Below are 23379 nucleotides of genomic sequence, written 5' to 3' on the forward strand. Positions count from 1 at the left end.
TCTGTTTTCATTCATTTATTCACATCTAACATTGCTTGAGTACTTTTCAGATATGGGGGGAAGTCATTGCGGATTGTTATTGACATTTATACATTTAATGCCGAGTAATCTTAATTTCTTCAACACCTCACGGCTTGTGCTTGCATAAATCAGCGGTGTCAAGTGTTGCATTTCAAGAGCCATTTGAACCCAAATGAAAAATCTCCACCTACTACAAAAAATGTATGAAAGCAAACGTGTGAAAAATAAAGAGCTGCGCCTCACAATGGCAAAGATGTGATACTTATCTAGAGTTTCCGCAACCCATGAGGTTTCTGTTTAAAGACACATAGTTCTGCCCTGAGTCGCCATGACTCTGAAGTATGTTAACTTCTCTGTGTGACTCATGTTGGGTTTGGTATCATAATAATCTTCTCAGACAGCAATGATTAGTTTATGATTAACAGCAGAATCTCAACTGATTGTAACACCTTGGGCGTGGCAATAAAATGGAATTTCATGGCATTTGTGTCACATGAGAGATGGAGGAAACAAGGCGTACCAAAGTTCAAGAAAAGTCATGGGTTAAATGTACTTCCCTGAACTGATTCATATCACATCATTAAGAAATAAGTATGTGATTTAGTCTTGCAATTCTAGTTGAGCATTTTCAAGAAAGAGAGAAAAAATATATGGTCCAATTATTCTGACTTATTCTGAGCCCCAAAACCTCTGGATCCTACAATTCCCATAATGCAACTCATAAGCCATCTTGTTTTCTATCATGTTAATTTGGGTTTAATTACATGTCTGCCTGTTTTTAGGCACTATCATTAAGTACCAAGTGGGAGGTGGAGAGCCCCTTTATAAATGGAGGGTTGCTGCATCATCTGTAAACTTCACACCTAATTGTCAAAATGCTCTTATGTAAGGCCTTGCATGCTATCATCTATCCTCTCTGCAGCTGTGTAGGAGGGACATATTAGGACATTATATAGAATAACTCATATTAAACGTTATAGACATACAATCTAACGACATAATATGTAGACCTAATACAATGTCTTATCTGAACACAGAAATACTTTATTGAGAAAATCAAGTATTTCTATTCAGTAATTGGACATTTTCCTGTGAACGCAGCAACTGTATGTTAATGAGAGGTAGTGCCGAGATGGGGGAAGGTAGTCTTATAACTCAAATGATGACCAAAATTACCACCCACACGTTCTTAATTTATAACAAAATAAATATAATTTTCTATGCTTAACTTTCCTCACGGATCCCATTTACAACGCAAAGCTCTCAATGTGTACGACCACTCCAAGCAACCACTCGATTGTGAGGATATCGAAGTTATCCAGGGGTCTCCCCATGTTGCCTTTTGTCTGAGCTTTTTTAAGGGCTTGTGTCCATTTTACCGCTTTGCTTTTTTAAAGAGGCTTAATCTTGTTTCAGAACATTTCCATGACAGGAGCAGTTTAACACTTTTTCTTCGCCTCTAAGGCGTGTGCCAGATGCCCTCTTTTCTTCACAGGGGCCCTCATATTCAAATCACAGCAGCTGGGAAGTGCTTTGGTAAGAGGCAAAGGAGTGGGCAGCGACTGGGGGAGTTTTTAAGGATGTAATGGGGTGGGGGTGTGAGTTTGTTTGGCCGGTTTATAATCTGGCACACGTCTATAGCAGAGAAACCCCAGAGCTCTCAGTCTTTGATCCACATTAGCAGTGTGAGGCAGGCTGGGGGTTTGCCTGGCCTTTCAGGGCTTTTACTCTGGCAGTGACGGCATAGGAGAGAGAGGCACTGTAAGTAGGCGGGGGGTGGCATGTGGCGAGAGAGAGAGAGAGCAGGTTGTCAGCCCACAGGCAGCGATATATCAGCGGGGGCCATCGTACGGGGAGCACACATGTCACTCTTTGAGGCTGACATTACTTTCTTTGTTATTCTCCATGTTGGTAATGGAGTCTGCTCGCATTCACTGACAAAATGAGGTTTTAAACAGTATGCTCCCACATATGCTGACCCTGGCATTTCAAATTGGCTGGCGGTGTGAATTGTGTTGTATTAAATTCACATAGAGGCTACAGTACTGTCCTCATATACAACTTGGTCTGCAGCAAACATCAGCTTCAGCAATTATTTCCTGATTATATTTGGCACTTTTTACCTTTTCTACATTATTGATAGAGAGTGACGGGTCCTCGGATTTGAATCAGGGACACATGGACGAATTCATGTCTCTCCATTGCACATTACTAACCCTACTTCCTCCCCGGAGTCTGTGCCTTCTCGCCTCACAGGGTCCATTGGACCTGGCTGTGTCTGGAGCCGGTCCTGGATCCTGTGCCCTGCACCCTGACTCCTTGACCCTGCTTCCTGCATCCTGCCCCTGACCTCCTTCCTCATTGGCCCTGCCTCCTTCTTTGTGCCTACTGCCTCAAGGGACTGGCCTCCTTTGCGATGCCTTCTGCATCATAGTCCCCCCCCCCCCTCCTCCTCCTCCTCCTCCTTCTGTTTCAGGGATTGTAGAGTTCTGGATCGTGGTCCATGCCTACTACTCATTATTTATACATTTCTGTCATATTCGTTGAATGTGTTGTAACTCTGTAACACTGTTCATTCTGTACACATGACATCTCTTGCTTCTGTCCATCCGGGGAGAGGGATCCTCCTCTGTTGCTCTCCTGAAGGTTTTGTCCCTTGTTTCCCTGTGAAAGAGGGTTTTTCTGGGGGTTTTGGGGAGTTTTTCCTGATCTAATGTGAGATCCTGGGACAGGGATGTCGTATATGTACAGATTGTTTAAGCCCTCTGAGACAAATTTGTATTTTGTGATTTTAGGCTGCTCAAATTAAACTGAATTGAATAAAGTTTACATCATGTCATATGCATTTTAAACTACCGGCGCACAAGAACAGCAGTTTACCAGGAATTAAGTTAACTCATTGTGTGAGACTTTTGATCTGGCCCCCTAAATTCCAATCCAGGGAAATCTTAATGCTGCAGAATACAATGATATTTTAGAAAACAGCATGCTTCCAAATTTGTGGCAACAATTTGGTGAAAACCTGTTCTTGTTTCAACATCACAAAGCCAGGCAATAGTTTTTTCTGAGGGGCTTTCTGTGGAAGAACTCCACTGGTCTGTGTAACGGCTTCCGGGCCGTCACCCGTGGGTTTCCCCCCCAAGCACCAAGGATCGGCCACGCCCAACGCTCGGTTCGGTAACATCTTTATTTAATCCAGCAGACCGCACGACGGCGCCTCTCCTCACTCTCCCCTTCTCCACTCTCAGCTTCTCCTTTTATGAGAGCAGCGTCGGCTGCTGACTGATTAACAATCAGCCAGAGCAGCTGGCTGATTACCAACCAGCCAGCAGCCGAGGCCAAATTGGAGACTCCACCCCCACAGCTGCTCCAGTCTGACTCAACACTTATCCAACACCTTCAGGATGAACTGGAACATTGAAAGCAGAGCCAGGCCTCATCGCCCAACATCACTAATGCTAATGCTCTTGTGACTGAATGAGAGCCCCTTTTTTTCAGCTCTAACTAAGATAATTATGCAAAAAATAAAGAGTACGTTTCACATTTTTTGGCATGAGTTATAATAAAATCCCCCTCTAAGTTCAATAAGTTGCACCTTTGGTAGTAGCTAAAGTGATAGGCCACATTTAACATTGCCATTACTTTGTTATATCAGATGGTTTCCAGCTAGTTGCAAATGTCGCGTCTGTACTCCATCGAAAGGTCATTTCTTTCAAATCACATTAAAAGAAAGATACTTTCTTACTTGTTTTGAGTGGTCTTGAGGCCAGCAGAGTTGAAGTTTTATGTATCAATGCTTCGCTATTATTACATTACATTACAAGTCATTTAGCTGATGCTTTTATCTAAAGCGACTTACAATCATGTACACCGTAGACACAGCTACAGGGAGCAATTCAGGGTTCAGAGTCTTGCTCAAGGATGAATCGACTAGGGCGGGGATTGAACCACCAACGCCCTTTTTGAAAGAGCCACCTGCTACCAACTTATCCACAGTCGCCTCCATTATTGTTTTGCCAGGTCCCCTGATATGCAGTCACCAGGGGTGTCCTCGGGGATCAGGAGTGTATTTGGTTCAGAGGCCAACATCTGAATACATGAAGGCACTGAGAAATATCAGGAATCAGTGTATTCTTTTTAATTTCCGGAGGGGGAAACAACTAGTTTGTTCATTATTCAGTTTAAGATACATTGGCCTGTACAAGGCTCTGGTGGTTGTTTGTGCTCAGAGAAAGACAAAGAGAGACTTTCAAGGCATTTATTTGTATTCTTAACATAAACAGTGCAAGATCAACACCTTGTGGTAGAATGGAGAAAGGCAACCGTTCTTGTATATGTTGAATTAAGATGGACATAATAAACTTCACTCAATTCAATTACAATTTGTTGTACTCAAACACAGAACAGAAGTATTTAAAAAGTAATTATCATTTCTTATTATATAAGGTCCTACTTTAATAAACGAGTGTCACACTGCAACTGAGGCTAAGAAACTGCTTTATTCTGAATGATAAGAAGAAAAAACCCCGAAAACATTGACTTGACAAACTCTAAAACTACAGAAGAGTTTGCATACTAGGCATAAACATGGCAAAATAGATACCTTTCAAAGCACAAACGTAGTAGCCTACAGTTTACGTAGTCTGAGTGAGGTACAAGTAGGATCTAACGTGATATACCCTATACTATTATGAATTGTGAATATGAATTTTTTCAAAGAAAGAAACTTGACTTGTTATTAGAGATAACAGATTGTGGCCACTGTACTGGGATCAGGCGATAAGGGGAAATAATGTACATTCAAATATACATTCATAATCTGTAGGCCTACGACACACTTCACGTCTTCCAGAAGGTGGCAGTGATGTAAAACAGAGGACATCAGCTACCTTTAACCTGAAAGAAGAAGACAAGATTAATTGTGGTATTACTTTTGTTAAAACTGTTGTCTTATGGACCGCCTGGCATCTTTTGGAAGTAAGTATGGATAGTTTGACTTTAGCTGAGTGGTGCTGCTGCAGCGTGTCGCTGCTCTCAAGTCATTGGAGGAGTCTCGGCTCCACTGCAGCTAGCATCGCTTCGCTAGCATCAGCACATGTAGCTAGCTGTGTTTACATTTCAGCACCATTGTCTTTGTATATACGAGTATATCGTGTGATTTAATGTCGGATAACTTCCAGATATAATAGCTGTGAAGCTGAGATAACTAAACCGAACTAGGTTAGCTTCATAAGTAGCGTCAGCACAGCTAGCCTGAAGGCTAACAGTGCCGTTTGTTTACAGCCAAAGATTCAGCTTTAGTTTGTGTGACCAACGGCCTCTTCTAGTTTTAGAGGTGATGAGGTTTAGTTAGTTTGACCACTGCACCGACAGCCTTGTCTGGTTTTAGAGATGATGAGGTGTAGTTAGTTTGACCAATGCACCAACAACCTTGTCTGGTTTTAGAGATGATGAGGTTTAGTTGGTTTGACCAATGCACCAATAGCCTCCTCTCGTTTAGAGGTGAGGAGGTGTAGTTAGTTTGACCACTGCACGTCTAGTCTGGAGGTGATCAGGTTTGCATTGAAGCTGTTTTGTCTTGTTAGTCGGTGGTGATTAAAGACGAATCATGTTTGTTTCAGATGATCCTTTTGATAAACCACCATGCAGAGGCTGCTCCTCTCTTCTAACTGAGCCGTACATTAAGTGTGCAGAATGTGGACCCTCACCTTTTTTACTCTGCCTCCAGGTGAGCATGTGCATAATGTACACAAATATCGTTTGTGCTCTTGTTTATTCACAGAATGAAATTACATTTATTTTCTTCTTTTTATTTCAGTGTTTCACCAAAGGATTTGAATACAAGAAGCACGAGAGTGATCACAAATATGAAATCATGGTAAGTAAAAAATAAAAGTATATTTCGCACATTCAAACACTCGCCACAGTCGCTGTTTATTCTCACTCTGTACTCCCGACACAGACATCGGACTTCCCTGTGCTCGAGTCTGGGTGGACGGCACAGGAAGAGATGGCCCTGCTGGAAGCAGTCATGGACTGTGGTTTTGGAAACTGGTGAGTGCTTCGTCACGTGGGGCTTGTAAGTCAGTTTGTTTGTCACTCGTCAAAGTGTTGTTGCCGGGTTAAAGGCTTGTTGAGGCTGCAAGGTATCTTTACCTAACAGTCTGTTTGTCTGATTATTACGATCCTGCCTCACATTTCCCCCCAATTTTAATTTGGCTTACACTCAAATTGTGACTGACTTTTAAGACTGGTACTTTATATTATGTCAACATGTAAAAACAACCACTAGTGTGGCTTGATAAAATAAGATAATCCTTTATTAGTCCCAAATCAGAGAACTACAGCTGTTTGCTGACATGGAATATATAATGTTTCGGCTTTTAGGCCAAAATGTGAATTTTCTACATCTAGTTAACACTAGATGATAATGCTTTAAGACTTTTCATCATGAAATCGGTCTTTGAACAAATGCTGTTCAAGTACAATAAGTCTGTAGAGCGCGATAGGCTTTTTCATGAAATATATTATATATTGGGCTTTTCAGGAAAAAAAGGATTTATTTGGCTTGATTCCATTCTTTGAAACTTTGCGTGAAAGGCCTTTCCAGTTGTCGTCATATGCCTTTATTTGAGCTTTTGTTGCACACTAACACTTTTTACTTGTGCTATTTGTCTCCTGCAGGCAGGATGTGGCATATCAGATGCGCACTAAAACCAAGGAGGAATGCGAGAGCCACTATATGAAGAATTTCATCCATAACCCGCTTTTCTCCTCCACCTTGCTCAGCCTCCGGGAAACAAAAGACTCACCCTTTGTAGAAGGCGCTATTCCATTCAAACGTCAGTACCCACATTAACTGCCTTCTTTGTTTTCGCCTTCACTGATGTTGCAACAGGAATAAGACGCAACAAAATCCGACATGTTTGGCAACAAGCATTTAATATTCGTCATGTTAGACCTTTTAATATTTAACTATATTTGGATAACATTTTGAAAATGATCGTGGCATTAATTATGGGCCTTCAGAGCAGCCATAAGAATGATTTACATGTAGTCACTGAAAAGAGATGCACACTTGAAGCCTGATACCTACTGACCAGGAGTTGCTGAGTTAGGAACTTGTTTGAGATCTCGACAAACATTTCACCGTCATGTTCACGCAACAAAGAGAGGAACTCTTCACTTTTTTATATTTCTTATGACTGATATACATATTCAAAAATCTAATCTTGTAGGGAGTTTGCAGGAGGCTGATTTCTTGTTTTCATAGACGACACAAAGGAATTGCTCAAATGTAATTGTGTCTGTACTGCATCGCTCTGATTTACAGCCACTGATGATCCTCCGCGTCCTACATTTGACTCTGTGCTGTCTCGCGATATGGCTGGATACATGCCCGCCAGAGCAGACTTCATGGAGGTGAGGAGATGCATGAGTATTGCACTTTATTATCCGTGTGCTAACATAGCGTGTAAACATGAATAAAGAACAGAAAGGGCCACGAGGCGGCTCCTCATTGAATGATATTGAAACAGTGACTCGTGCTCTTATTGTTGTCTCCCAGCATTTGTTTATACGTTGTTTTTGAATAAGAGCACGCCTGGGATCATTGATTCATTGACTGAAATTCAAAACACCAGATTATGAAAATGATTTTTCACTGTCCTGCTAGGAGTTTGACAACTATGCAGAATGGGACTTGAAAGACATCGACTTTGTGGATGATGATTCAGACATCCTGCGTGGTGTGTATCATTTAAATTTATATTTTTATCATTCTTTTTAAAATGTTGGCAATTGAAGATGAACTTTTGCTCATGTGTATTCTATTTCAGCACTCAAGCTTTCAGTTGTTGATATTTATCATTCAAGACTCAGAGAGAGACAGCGAAGGAAAAAGTAGGTCATTTGTTTCTCCATTAAATTATGAATAATCAGTATTGATGTATTTGGCATTATGTAATGACCCCTGTCTGTCAGTAGATGGCACTTTAAGCTTGTACATTGACCTTTGGAAGCCTCATTCCCCACAGATAATTGTTATGCTTTCAGGTTGAATGAATGCATTTCATACTAATATAAAATGTACAAGGTAAACTATTTTTAACCGTTATCTGTACCTTCTTAATATTAATGAATTAAAATGCTATTATATTGATTATTTCTAAACTGTATTATTATTCAGTTATATGCACTTTAAAGAAATGAGTCTGCGGGGACTGGAATCTTTTAGCCAAGTGATTCTAATTACATATTTAACCCTCCTGTTACCTTTACATTTACTAACATATTTTACCCTCGGGGTCAATTTGACCCCAGCAATTAAAACCTCCAGAAAATTATTAGAATTAATATTGTTTCCCAAGTTTAAGTGTGAAGTACTTTATGTTTGTTTGTTGAGTATCTAAATAGCCCATTAAATATATAAAAAAGTTGATATTTCTTATATGTTTGACACAGTGATAAACAGCCTGGGGTCAAAATGACCCCAAAGAACACCGCCGTTAAACATTGAATGGGGTCAAATTGACCCTAAAGGTAACAGGAGGGTTAAGCCTTTTTTCCGGCTCTCATTACCAGCTTCAGGGAGTCATTCGGGGGCAGAAAGGAGAAAGGTATCATGTCACCGGTGTTCATTATGATGGCAAAAGAGTTGATGTAATGCATGTAGTGTGAAAAGACTCTACCACACTCGACCCTCCTCTTAAGGTTTACTTATATTCCAACCGTGAATATATTGTCTGTTTTCCGATGAATGCTGTCCTGTCAAACAGACATGTCCTGCTTCTGGCAGGTAAAGACAGCGCTGCAGTAAAGTTTGTCAAATGTTTAAAACTCCACAGAATATTTATTTTGTGCATTTGGATATCAGAGAAACGGTGATGTCTGACTATTAGACTCTAAAAACACCTGTCGTGACTTTATGACACCTTTGCTCGTGTACATTTGTCTTAAAAGCAAAAAAACTATTAATTTATCGAAGAAAAATAAATAATTAACTGGTTGGTTTGTCAATTAAAACAGCCATCACATTTATATCTATAAGAGTAGACTAAATAATAGAAACACCTGCCCTGTAAAACATTTCACAGCACCACAAACGCATCCTTAAAAACAATCACACAACTTCTTTCAAATATAGAATTTGCATTTGGAGATAAGCTGGTACTCTTTCTAGAGAATCTCCGCCTATTATCCTTCAGCCTACTACCTACCAGTCATTATCTGACATCCGTCAGCAATCGTTTCATGTATCCATCTCTAAATCACCTAAACGGGTTTGTGCTCACCGAGCCCGGTGGACTGGCGTGTGTTTCCTAGATCCTCTTTCAACACGTTTCCCCGAGCTGCAGTGTACAAGACGGGTGTATTTATCTTGTTTTCAATGCCATGTTGACTTTGTAGACTGTACCAGCCAAGATGATTGCATATGGTTAAATGCCAGGCTTAATGTCGCAGAGACACGGCAATCAACATATTAACTTTTAGAATAATAAATCTACATCTTGATTTCCTGCAGGGTCATCCGAGACCATGGACTGATCAACCTGCGGAAATTCCAGAGTAAGTCCTCTCACAGCTCTCGCTGACTCGGCTGTATTCTTAGCAACTCAGGGAGGCATCTGATATCCAGCAGCCAAATCGCTGCTGGTTTCTATGGATGCATGCAAACAACTGCAGCGCGATAACCCCCGTTCACCTCTGTGGCCACGCGGAGCTGAAGCGTGACGACTGACGCAGCTGGTCCTGATGATCCAGGTCGCACGTGGTCCGTTTGCCTGTGTGCCGCGGCGTGATCGCTTCACTGAGAATAGATCCCTGGGTGGTGAGCACTGCTGCCGTAATGAATTAAATGCAGGGGTCTTCTTTTATGGAGCCACTTGTTATTTGTTGTATCTTTTATTTTATTAGATCAGATTGAAGGCGAGGGACGATCTTTGTTTCTTTTTAACTACGTCCGACCACACAGCCCATCGTTATATCTCCACGTGTTGCTCTCTGAAATCGCCTGGTGTTCAGGAGTTTAAGGGTTCTCCTCTCATGTTTTATTTATGCACCCTGCAGCATCCAGTTAGCCACCCTCCCATGTTTCCTCCCGACATGCCCTTGTCTCTCAAGCTAAAAGGGTACTCAGAGTAGCTGCAGACTGGTTGTCATGGAGACTGTGTGTGTGTGTGTGTGTGTGTGTGTGTGTGTGTGTGTGTGTGTGTGTGTGTGTGTGTGTGTGTGTGTGTGTGTGTGTGTGTGTGTGTGTGTGTGTGTGTGTGTGTGTGTGTGTGTGTGTGTGTGTGTGTGTGTGTGTGCACCTTGTTGTGTTGCCAGCGGTGCGTCTGACGTCCTGAATGTTACGTGAAATGAAGTCGGTGTCGTGTTGTTGCGTGCGACGCCACAGAAGTCCGGTGTTGGTGTCTCCAACCTTGTTCTGTGTGTCCACTGTTTTGTTCCAGAGCATGACTTCATGTGTTTGGCCTGAGATGCCAGCTGCTCATTAGGAACTTGACACACACAGCTTCTCTTGGATTTGTTCACTCCTCTCTACAGCTTTCCTCTCTGGTTCTGTTATTTTCCAAGGATGGGTTGACATGGAATTTGCTTTGGTGCATATTTCAGTACAGAAAGAACAAATACATGTTCATATACCAATAAGCAGGGTTCGTACTTGTTTGGCTGCTGAGCATTTAGTTATCGTCACATTTAGCTCAAAACGCCATTCTACTTAATTACAGCAGGGCCGAAGAAAAGAAAAGAGGATTGCGGTGTTTTTGTTCTGTTGAAACCGAGCGTCCGTCACTCGGCAGTCCTGTGCGGTGCCGTCTGGTGCGTCATAACCCAGCCGGGCAGTCTGACGCGCCGGCAGCTTCAGCAAGCGGAGAGTCGATGGCAGTTGGTTTAACAGCGATGTTTACAGAGGAAGTCGAGTTCTGTGTGATGTGTTGTGTGTGCATCGTGTGCTACGATACCAGGAGGAACAGGAAATGCACAGATCCATACAATCTGTTTTGTCAATCTCCACATGGCAGCTTCACAAGAGCGTCATGCAGTCCAGACACTGAATACATTTTGAAATGGATACTAAGTTATATGTTATTTACATGCATCTAAATCCAGTGTTGTGTAGACGGTGCCGTTTGTGTGTTGATATTTGCTGTTCTGTTTGTGTGTATCTTCTGCCCGCTCACTTCTTTCCTCCCTCCCTCTCCCAGTGCTGGAGCGATGTTACCCAAAGGAGGTGCAGGAGCTGTATGATGTCATGAGACGATTTGCCAGAGTGGTCGGACCAATTGAACACGACAAATTCATTGAAAGTCATGCACGTTAGTATCTGGCTGAGAACACATGGATAGGCTCTGAAAGTAGAACAGAATGAATTCAACCAGTCCTTTCTGAAGTGCCCATATGTCTCCATAGATTCCCAGTATAGCTTTACATACAAATGGGTAACAAAATAAAGAGAAAACCAACATGAAGTGTAAGATGTAGTTTCACTCTAATCAGAACTGCTTCAATTGTTGTAGATTCTCCAAATTACTGAGACCTTTTTTTTTTTTACAAGATGTTCTTTCATTTTTAGTTGTGATGATGGGGAAGAGTGCTGCCGGACACATCTGTCAAATAGTTATGTTTCTTAACTCCTAAAAGTAAAGGTTTGCCATTTTGGCACGTATGCCTATTTGTTATCTTCTATCTTCATCTATTAAATCGTCTAACTGTCTGAGCTTTTGTGCTGATGAAAACGAAGCTGCGAGAGCAGTGAGCGAACCCACACAGTAACGGTGTTGGGCAGACGACGAAATGAGCAGAAAGTGACCATTAAGCTGTGCGCCCCTACATCTGCTCACACTTTGGAACTCACTCCCCAATGATGGATGCTAACTTTAGGCTTCAGATTAGATTAGTCCCTCGGTGGGGAAATTGCAGAATTACAGCAGCAGGTGCACAGTAGTGAGCAGTAAGAACAAATGTAATTTTTTTTTTAAACAGTAAGAAAAATACAATAGCATTTGCTTTTGCGGTCAATGTCTTGCCTCAACCATTTCTCGAGGATAGCACCGTGTCTCCGGTGTTTGTGCTGAGCTCAGCGAACCGGCATGTTTCTCCAAATTGTCAAACTGCAACCACGTACAGTGTGTACGTGGATGCATATTAATGGCTCGGACTTTGCATTAACTCATCATGAAACCGAGTGAAGCAGAAATGCTTCTTCGTGTTGTTGTGCGACGTGTCGAGAGCGACGTCGTGCTTGTCGGAGACCGAGTTCGCGTCGCCGTCTCTGGACGAGAATGTTCTGATCTGCTTTTCCTTGCAGTGGAGTTTGAGCTGAGGAGAGAGATCCGCAGGCTGCAGGAGTTCAGGAAGGCAGGGATCAAGTCCTTCTGCAGTGAGTTCACTTTGACCTTTTCATTCCTCTGTTCCACACAACGTCATGCGTCAGCAGGGTAAACGTATTTACTATTTAGTTGGAATGCTTCAGCAGTCCAACTCTTGTTCTTGTCATCTTTATTAAACTTCTCTTTTTTATTATTAGTTGGAATGCTTCAGCAGTCCAACTATTGTTCTTGTAATCTTTATTAAACTTTTTATTATTCTATTTCTTCCGTACCTTTTTTGTCCCTCTTCTTCTCCTTCATATATTCAGCTTTTTAAACAATTCAAATATTAAAAAATTCAGCTTCTTCAGGATTAGATTGGAATGACTTTTCATATTTCAAATGTTTCACATCTTTTTATATTTAAATACTTTTTATTTATTTTTTGAATTCAGTTCCTATGGAGAAAATATTCAACTTTAAAAGCTTACAGTATCTTCATATTTTCAGCAAATTCAGCTATTTAATTTGTCTTATGTTCAGATAGCCTTCAGCTATTATTGTATATTTTCAAATATTTTTTATCTTTTCAAATTTTCAAATTATTAATTTTTCATGGAATAAATTATGAATGGGATCAATGGAAATCTTCAAATCCGCTTCAACTTTCAACTTTAAAAAAAAAAATATCAATATACCATCAGCAAAAAAAAAAAATTCCACCTTTAAAATGTTGACAAAAGTGTTAGCTATAACTTTATAATTCAGCTTCTTTTCATATCTTCGTAGTTTATTAAATTGTTACATTTTTTTTTTATGTGTTTTTCCACTCCTCCTGGTTTTTTCAGTGTGTGTGTGTGGGACCGCTGTGTGCGTGCGTCATGGGAGTGCAGCGCTGCTTCAGAATCTAAAAAAAAAAATTTATATATCGTACGGCACAATTTATTATATTTATAATTTATTTTTTTTGATAAAGTAGGTAGGAATCTTGTCGTGTGTAGTGTGACTATGAATCAACAGTTCCAACAGTTTTTTTTTTTTTTTATATTTTTTATTATTTCATATTTCAGATATTTCCGGACATTTTCAGTTATTCATTTCATATTTCAGCTATTTTCAAACCTTTTTCAGCAATTTATTTTTTATTTTTCAGCTTCAAGCTTTCATGTTTTTATTCCAACATTTTTTTTTCAGAAGGAAATGCATTTTCTAGTTCTATTCAGATTTGAGCTGATGTCTTTATTTGGAGTTCGGCGTCACATTGTTTCACGCAGCACACGGAATCAGGTCTTTGAATCATTTTGGTGAATTTGAATGCGGCACACCGAGGAACTGAATGTTTTATAGAGCTGCGATATCGATTACACTTTGGAATGATATCAGGGAATTGCTGACATCATTATTTAATGACTTGAATATTTACTTTCACAAAATGAATGAGTTCAGTAAATGAACCCTTACTAAATCCTTAACCCTCCTGTTACCTTTAGGGTCAATTTGACCCCAGGCTGTTTTTCACTGTGTCAAACATAAAAGAAATATCAACTTTTTTATATATTTAAAGGGCTATTTAGGTAGTCAACAAACAAACATAAAGTACCTCACACTTAAACTTGGGAAACAATATTAATTCTAATAATTTTCTGGAGGTTTTAATTGCTGGGGTCAAATTGACCCCGAGGGTAAAATATGTTAATAAATGTAAAGGTAACAGGAGGGTTAAGAGTTGTCTCACCTGTTTTAGAGTATACTCGTCATACTTTTTAGAGTATCGGTCCCCACCCTGAACCCATTGACCTCTCTGCCGACTCCCAGGTGCCAAGGTGTACGAGCGGGCGAAGCGACTGCGGGAGGAGGAGCGCCGGAAGCGGACCATGTTGTGTGACGTGCTGCAGTACATCCAGGATGGCAGAGCCTGCCAGCAGTGGCTCAGCAAGCAGGCGGCAATGTGAGAGCAGTTATCCAGCGGGTAGTAGAAGGGCTGCCGGAGTCTCGCTCCTCGGAGACGCCGACCTCCGTCACCACACTCGCTCCCAGCCGCTCGGAGGCGGACAGAGCAGACGCTTCAGCTGCTGTGCATCATACTTACACATTACATTACATTACATGTCATTTAGCAGACGCTTTTATCCAAAGCGACTTACAATAAGTGCATTTCAACCTAGAGAACACACTACAAACAACAGAATACAGGAAGTAACACAACATCAACATAGTCGAACCATAAGTAAAGTAAGTCTAAGTGCCATATAAGTGCTAATCTGTGTAATAATGTTTTAATTATATAGTAGTGAAAAGTGGTGTTTTTTCAGTCCGGAAGAGAAGACTTAGAGACTTTCTCTGATGTCAGTGGGGCCGTGGGAGCCACTGACCAGCCAGGAGCAGCAAAAGCAACAGTCTCGATTTTAGCTCTCGGCACAGGAGGCAGGCACCGGCCGCTGTTGCCGAGCCGAGCGAAGAGCGAACGTGCCGGTGTGTGATGTGACGGTCGTAGGCGGGCGGGGTCCGATACAGAGCACGTGCACGAGCCAGGCGAGTCAGTTTTTTTGAAGCGGAGCACCGTAACCAGGACCGAGGGAGAGAGAGCGGAGGAGGGTGGTGGGTGGGTGGAGGCTGAAGAGAGCTGCTGCTGCTGCATTCTGGATGAGCTGCCGGGGCCGGGTGGACCAGCCACCAGCCAGGAGGAGCAGGAGTTGCAGTAGTCGAGGCGTGAAATTGATCAGAACCTCCGCAGAACCTGCGCTGATGTCGTGCAGGTATTAGCAGGAGGTGCAGCAGCAGTGTGTACCTACAGGGCCGTCAGGAGAGTTGAGCGTCGAGTGTCCTGAGAGTGTCAGTCTGTCGTCCTGATGAGGTTCCTGGTCCGCTCCGGGCCAATACAGAGGCTGCTGGAAGGTGATAGTCAGGTCGGGGGGGGGAGATTTGGAAGGAATAGTAGCTCAGCCATGTCAGGGTTGATCTTCAGGTGGTGAGAGGACATCCACAGAGAGATGAGATCAGTCAGACAGGCAGAGAGGATGCCACCGCCGAGATGGATCAAATGGTGTGTGTCAAGATCAGTTGGGTGTCATCAGCATGCTATGGTAGAACCAAGCCACCCGAGAGAGAGAGTGAGAATTAGAGAATTTGAGAGAAGAGCCAAGAGGAAGGACGTGAGGACGAGAGGAAGAGAGTGAGAGGACAGAGAAGGACAAGAGTAGAGTGCGGAGAGAAGTAGGAAGGTGCGGAGATGCGGAAGTAGGAAGAGAAAGAAAGTGCAGTGAGAGAGAGGAAGAGGTCCCTGGTGAAGAGAAGAGAGGATCTGCAGAAGAAAGGTGTCAAGAGATGCAGAAACTGCAGAAAGGTCGTGAAGAGAGGCAGGACAGCAAGGAGACAGCTCTCGCAGCAGTGGCCTCAGTCTCCTCAGTTTGTTTACTCTTTTTAATGATCGTTGCGCTTTGGGTGGTAAACAAGTTCCTCTAATTATTCCACCTTAAATAAATATATTTATTGTGCGGGATGATTCATGTTTTTTGGACGATTGTGTGTGTGTGTGTGTGTGTGTGAGAGAAATGCTAACACTTGACTTTCTGATTCCAGAGACGCTGGCATCACTCCAGCTGTCACAACAATCACGGTATCGGGTACGCAGCTTCTCTCCTCCTTTCCGTCTGCACTCCCTCCTCTCGTTCTCCTGTGCATGGCCCCAGGCACAGTCACTTTAATGCTCCTCCATAAATGCACTCGAAACATTTGGCCCTAAGTGCATATTTATGTTGCTGTTTTCCCCTTTACATAAGCGTCCTTTACTTGCCTCAAAAGCACAAATGGGAAGCACACTCCCGTGCGGCTTGTTTACACAATGTACTCATCCTAAATGTGTGTTTGACTCCAAGCGGAGGAATGAACTGCTTGTACTCGGTCTGCTGTTATGTGTCGTGCAGACCAACAGGGGGGTGCTGCGTATGTCTGGTTGACTGTTGATGAATTTCTGCTCCACAGCAACAGGAAGGCGGAGCGCCCCTCCTCTTAATCTGACCGGGTTGCCGGGGACAGAGAAACTCAACGAGCGGGAGAAAGAGGTACGCCTTTCCCTTGTCTGTGCATAAAGGGCCAAACGGAAAGACTTCAGTATGCTTCAAGTGAAGTAGATTGTCTCACTTCCAACAGCAAAATGAGTTATACGTATGAATATGAAAACAGAATGTCGTCACGACAGTATTTAGATTTCTTGTCTGAACTTGTGTGGACAGACGGGCATCGACACTTCCGCGCACACGGCCTACTTCTGCATCCAGATGGTCTGATTCTGAAAGATTCTGGTCTCACGCTCCCTCTATTCTAGCTGGGTTTCCGATCCTGTTGGAGCATTTAGTTTGAAGCATGCTGAGGCCTTAAATGTAACATTGTCTATGTTTTGCAGTATCTCTTACTCCCTTGTATTTGTTTTGTGCCGGTAGTTATGCCAGATTGTGCGGCTGGTGCCGGGGGCCTATCTGGAATACAAGCAGGCCCTGCTGAACGAGTGCAGACGGCAGGGCGGGCTCCGGCTGGCGCAGGCCCGAGCGCTCATCAAGATCGACGTCAACAAGACGCGCAAAATCTATGATTTCTTAATCAAGGAGGGCTACATCACTAAGGCCTAGGAGGCTTTCGTGTGACCACAGGGGACTGTTGTGGTTAGTGGTTCACGCTTTTCTAATCTTGTAACATTTGTAAACTCGTGTTATGTTCGAGGTTCAGCTTTTTTTTCTTCCTTTTTTTTCTTTTTTTTTTGCTGCTCCTTTTGAAATTTTTTAACATTTGTACGGTCTGTTTTGTCTAAAATGTATTAAAATGGCAAATCTCATATAATTCTCTGTCAGAAGAACAGGGGTTAATGCTAAATGAGGATGTATTTATTTCTCCTGTCATAAAATGTTTATGGAAATATTAAAAAGATGCATATGCTGATATCTTTACTTGCACTGGATTGGCTATACTTTGACAAACATGTCTGGTAAAACTTTATCTTAGAGGCCCCATAGTTTCCCATAATTTACTTGAGATTAACTAAAAATCCATATGTGGTTTTATGTAAAGAACGCTGTAATTGTGCACTGATTATAGGGAAAGCACAGACTGTTCAATTGGTACTTTTCTTATTAATTAATTCCAGTTCCTTACAATTATAATCAGATAGTCCTTCAGTCGATGCAATTTCAGTCCTTCAATTCAACAAATATAGTGGATCAATTATAATACATTTACTTTTACTTGGAAAATCAACACCTGCTATATAACTAATTAAACTCTTGTAACTATAGAAACTTTGTTGGGAAATCAAATGTTTTTAAAGCAAATGTAGTTTGCTAACTCAAAACAAGAACATTTTGAATCTCAATGTAGCTGATACAAGCAGGAGAGGCAATGGTATAGATCACCAGATATTAAATTAATCTCTGGAGCTCTAATGGTTTTTGATTCAATAACAAGTAGTATAAATTAGTGTATCATGTGTTCCTGTCTGGAAATGGCCACAACAGGTTTCCAGATTATGTTTACTCTAGATCTCATTGCAGAGCCATATCATTGAGCCTGATCATTGCTGAGCTGATGGTTGAGTCATCACTTTTTATTGGTGCTCCACAGTGACGGACAGTTAGTGGCGTCAGTGACTCCATCCTCTCTGCCCGGGGAGATGACTCTGACACTGTTGGGTTTATCTGAGCAGAGAGCAGCATCAACCTCATTAAACAGCCGGATTATAACGGTAGATTCAACCTTTTGATAACGGAGCGCGAGGAAATACCGATATGCAGGGATAGGATCTGGATTTAAGAGGATAATAAATTCAGACCGTTTTTTGCCTCTATCTTATTAACCTCTATACCCAAGGCTCGGCTCCAACCAGCTTCAACAACCGAGCCGTTCATCCATCCTCTCTCCCAGTTTTATTTTCTCTTTAAATTATGCGTTCTGATGGCTGCAAATAGTGGAATATATAATACGATAGCTGCATCTTGCTTGATTATGTGTCGCTGCACATTTATAGCAGAGTGCAATGAAAGGTGAGAACAATTTGAAATGGTCGAACTCTAGCAACACGAATAAAATCGAGAACAAAATGTAAAGTGAGACTGAAACATTTGGGATTGTGGGTCATAAAATAAAAAGATTCTCAGAGAAAAATATCGAGTCATCCAACCACAGCAGCCGTCCAAAAGCACAGTCGCAGTGTGAAGACCGCATGCAAGAGTGACCGCATAGTGCGCGGAGGAGTTTGTTATAGATGGTCCTGTTACTTTAACCAATCACATTCGTGATTAAGCTCAGATTCAGTCCACAATTATATATGTTTAAGTGTTGTTAAGTTCTAACCCTTAAGGACAAAAAAAAAGTCGTATTTTCTCTCCAGCTTTTTATTGTTGCCTTTTCACTTCGATCTATCCATCATCAGTAAATACTTTTTGGAGACAAAGGTTTTATGTCTTTTGGCTTATTACATGCTGCACAAGCCCTTGCTTGAAATTTATTTTTGCCCCATCGAGTAACATTAGATGCGACGGCTTTCTTTCTTTCTTGAAGGATGTGTCTCAAGGAGAGAGATGTGAATGCAGACCCCCCGCCCCACACACACACACACTGTCCTGGTTGCATATTTATTCAGTCAAGTCCAGCTCCTGTTCACCGTTTCCAAAGGACGTGAAGACAACTCAAATTACTGACTTAATCATTCTTTTATTTTTATTTTGTTCGTTGATTGCTCTGCCAGTGAATTAGGTTGTAACCTTTAAGACAGAACATAAATTACATTTTAAATTAAACATTTTAATTAAACATTTTATACTTTTCATTTTCCAAACTCAAAATGAAATATTCTTTTCACACAAAATCAGCATTTTTAAACACCATGAAATTAAACAAATCATTTCACCATTGCCGTCTTTGGGTTGAACCGTGGAGTGACCTGAAGCATCCTCTCTCTGCTGCTTGTCTTTACAAAATGCATCAGAGCATCCCCACAGGTGCTCCTAATAAGCAACACTGATTGCTGCTGCTGCTGCTGCTGCTGCACTCTGGGAAATGTAGTCTCACACAACTAGGCCCTCAGATTCAGCTCAACATTCACCATCCAGAATATGTCCCGGCACAGCCTCCTCACTGTTTCCCGCAGCACGTGGTGCAGCGTGGCCCTCTCTGCCCGGTAGAGGCTGTTCTGCTATTGGCTGAAAACAACCTTTCTTTCCTTCATTTCAATATCTCTTTCTAACTTACCGAACACGAAGAACGATAGCAAACAAAATCCAGAGAAAATGACGGCTCTCCATTAAGATATGTTAAGTATCTCTGGTTACAGTGTTAAGGTAGACCGTCAAGTTTATAAGAACAGCAAAAATATACCTCCCTGTTTTTGAAAATTAAAGACACCTTTGGAAAAGCTTCTCTGCCGGAGTTATTTATGAATTGTTTTACATTTGCTGCTATTCAGGGAAAAGTGTCACAGATGTCTCCCACATCTTTCCTCTGTGTTGTTGTAACCCTCTTTTTTTTAAAGGACAAATACAGTATAATACGAGCCACTCAACCTTCGTTACTCGCCTTTAGTGCGAGGTAGTGGTGAACCCATCAACCCAAGAGGTTACCGTGGCAACCAGGTCTGTGCCATGCGGGAGAGGGGGGGAGGGAGGGGACACAGACATTCTCCCTGTTGCTCGTGCTCATTTGCTGGGCAGAGGAGTCGTGACGAGCCAGAGCCTCGGTCTCACACAGCAGAGACTGAAATGAAGGTCTGTTCACTTTCTCAGGGCTAATCATCCATCAACGTATGAGCAGACCACACTGCTCATCTGGACTCTTGCCGTGTGCCAATATTTCCAGATACCTGTACATGTGTCCATCTGCATCTTCTGCATCCTCCCTCAAAGGTCTTTCATAAGCAGCCTGAATGGGATTGCTGTCGTCATAATTTACGATGAGGATGGACAGATTTCTGCTGCCTCCAATAAATTAACCCAAACTGAACAGTACATGTTATTATGTCCGTGTGTATGAGAGATGTGCAAAGGATTTTACAGTTAAATCAGCGTCTGCACGTTTCGAGGCGATCGGTTATTCCGTGAAACAGGCGGTCGGGGTTAATCGATGTCACTCCCCGCTCTGTCGGAACGGGGCTTCGGGTGCTTGTTATTACAGTGATGGTGTCATGGGACATTTTCAGCCTCCATGGCAGTCATATTAAACAGGAGCGGCTTCCCAGAATGCCTCTGACTCATCTGGCATTTCACTCTGGACCCGGTTGTTGTCCCTGCAGCTCTACCTTTCCCATACGTATCCCTCTATCCAGCTCATCCATCTTTCGAGCACATTTCACTGTTCAAATTCAAGGTTGCCGCTTCTTCTTAAATACGTTGTTCTGTCATCACAATTCTTGCTCATTCAGTACATTTCCTCACTGTTTCTTTGATTCCTAGTATTTCAGTACACGGTCGAAACAAAACGGTGTCCCGTGTTTCCTCTCGTCGTGCAGACCTTTGCACCAGATTGCGCCGCCTGGTACTGCGGCTCTTTGTTTCCAGTTGATTGAATTTGCAATGTAATAAGGAGCCACTGTGAGGCTGAGAGGCCATGGGTTTATGGATAGTGTAATATCTCCCCCAGGAGCCCTTTGAAATAGGATTGACTTTGAAAGGCATTTCTATTTGTGGTTTTGTACACGGACATCCACACAAAGGGCTGCACAGACAGCCCAGCTGCAGTCTTGAAGGTCTCCAACTGTGGGCATAAAGATGGTGGAAACGTCGACGCGTCTCGAGGTCTGCAGGGATATCAAGCCGTTTCCTCCAGGGCGGAGATGTGAAATAACAGATCGATATAACAGGCGGGATCTTTTGTTTCCATCTCCGCCTTCAGCCCACCATGTCAGGGCAACATTTAATTTAGTGTTTATTGCATCTCCACTTCTGAGTTTACTCTCTGGGTTTTATTCGTTCAAAGTGTGTGTGTGTGTGTTTATATTTCTTTATAGCTCTTTGTCTGTGGACAGAGTTTGTCACAACGGTTCCAGATGCAGTCATGAATCTAACATGTGTATTGAGATCAATATTATTTGGAGGATGGGTGAGGTTTGGGCGCCAGAAGTATGAAGGGCATGGATGCCGTGGCAGGAAGGGGGGAAGGGGCCCTTGGCCCGCCCACTTTACGCCCCTGCCCGTGTTGGCGTGATCCCATTTCAGGATAATCACGAGTTAAAACTTCCCTCTGTTCAAGTAACGGTCAACATATTGATCATCCATCCATCCATTATCAATACCGCTTCATCCTCATTCGGGTCGCGGGGGCGCTGGAGCCGATCCCAGCTGACATAGGGCGATGATATTGATCAATCATCGCTAATTTATCTGTCAGAAAGTAAATGAATAATGTGATTTATTTCAAAGAAGAATCTAACTCAAAAGCAGAACTCTATAATTAACGACACGACCAAGATCATGTCCTCAGAATTTGGAGGTCTATTGACATGATATTGCAAATGTTGTGTTTTTTTCAGGTGTTCTTGAACCAGACATGAGGTTTGTTTGTTTCATAGTACTTGTGGCTTTCAGCCTTGGGCTCTGGTGCTGATCCCTCCACCGACTCTGTATGAGGAGTAATTGATGCCAGAGAAAAAGAGAGATAAAGAATGTGTGTGTTTGGGGGAGGGGGCGGGGGATTGTACTTTTCATTCATGTATAATAAATCCAAGCAGCAAAGAAGGAAAGGATGCTGTTTGGCTGCAGTGAGTGAAGGACAGCGACGGAGGTGAGCGTTTGATGAAGCAGTTTCATTTACAGCTTTGTGAGCGACTGCCGTTGATGTTTCGCACCTTGCTGCAGTATTTGCTGTCCCCGGCTATAGTTTCCAGCTTTGGTTTTGACTTAAATGCTTGTTGATACATTGAAACAGGAATCCAAAGACGCATCACACTGAAAGCTCATTCAGATCAGATTGTATGTATATGCACAGATGTCGGTACACATAAAAAAAATCCAATGCATTAATAAACCAAACGTTCTTGTCACAGCAACACACAATTAAATCAATCATATTCCGTGTAGAAATAACATTGTGAACCTACCTTTCGTGGTCAGTGACCCATCAGCTTTAGCATGTTATGACGCTGCTATATGTTGTAAGCCTTGTAACCTTATAAAGTATCCTTCACTTAAGTAAAAGTAGCTCTGTAAAAATACAATTTAACATCTTCATAGATTCAACATTTCACTAAAAGTACAAATGTATTTGCAATACTTGGGCAGAATATTTCACAGATATATTACTAGATAAATCATGTTGTTCCTAAATCTTTAGTGTACAAGCATCACTGTAATGGTACAGCTGCTGGAGGTGGAGCAGATTTGAATCACATCATTTACTGTTGGAAAGTTTCTTATAGAACAGTTTCATATTTTATAAAGTGATCGTGGGCCAACTAAAGCTCAGATGAATGAAGTGAAGTCAAAACTACAATATTTCCCTCTGAGACGAAGCTTAGTCTGGGTGTTTTCATCTTTATTCTACTTTTGCCACGGACCAACTTTTATATAAATAAGCGGGGTGCCGCCTCCCAGCCTATGGAGGACTTAAAATGACTTAAGTATAAATAAATAAATAAATGAATGCATGAATAAATACAAGAATAAATAAATAAATGCTTAAATAAATGTATAAATGAATAAATAAATGCTTAAATAAATGTATAAATAAATAAATAAATACAGGAATGAATGAATATAAGTTATAAATCAACAAGACATCTTTAAATAAATATATTTCTGCATTTCTGTATTTATTCTTGTATTTATTCATGCATTCATTTATTTATTTATTTATACTTAAGTCATTTTGAGTCCTCCATACCAGCCTGTATCCAATGATGCCTCCTCCTGCTCCTCATCTTCCTCCGCCCCTGCGTGGCACGGATGACTCCTCATACTGAGGCTGCCCGGTGCACGCCGCTCGTCAGCGTTGAAGCAGGCGGATGTCGGCTGCTATTCCTGTTGACTCTCACATGATGTTGTTGAGAGTGGTGATTGGTCTCCTGCTCCCT

General features: G+C 42.0%; 1 protein-coding gene across 1 annotated transcript; it reads left to right on the forward strand.

Moving 5' to 3' along the window:
- The first annotated feature begins 4909 nt into the window (after positions 1-4909).
- On the forward strand, positions 4910-17272 carry tada2a (transcriptional adaptor 2A). The gene is made up of 15 exons (XM_056441741.1): positions 4910-4998; positions 5643-5749; positions 5840-5899; positions 5984-6075; positions 6706-6863; positions 7355-7443; positions 7697-7769; positions 7860-7923; positions 9545-9588; positions 11229-11339; positions 12332-12403; positions 14148-14280; positions 15912-15955; positions 16314-16393; positions 16772-17272. Exons 1-15 carry the CDS (start codon positions 4974-4976, stop codon positions 16955-16957), a joined length of 1338 nt encoding a protein of 445 aa, XP_056297716.1. The 5' UTR covers positions 4910-4973; the 3' UTR covers positions 16958-17272.
- The last annotated feature ends 6107 nt before the right edge of the window (positions 17273-23379 follow it).

The sequence above is a fragment of the Pseudoliparis swirei genome, chromosome 20 (assembly GCF_029220125.1).
Source record: "Pseudoliparis swirei isolate HS2019 ecotype Mariana Trench chromosome 20, NWPU_hadal_v1, whole genome shotgun sequence".
In the NCBI taxonomy this organism is placed as follows: Eukaryota; Metazoa; Chordata; class Actinopteri; order Perciformes; family Liparidae; genus Pseudoliparis; species Pseudoliparis swirei.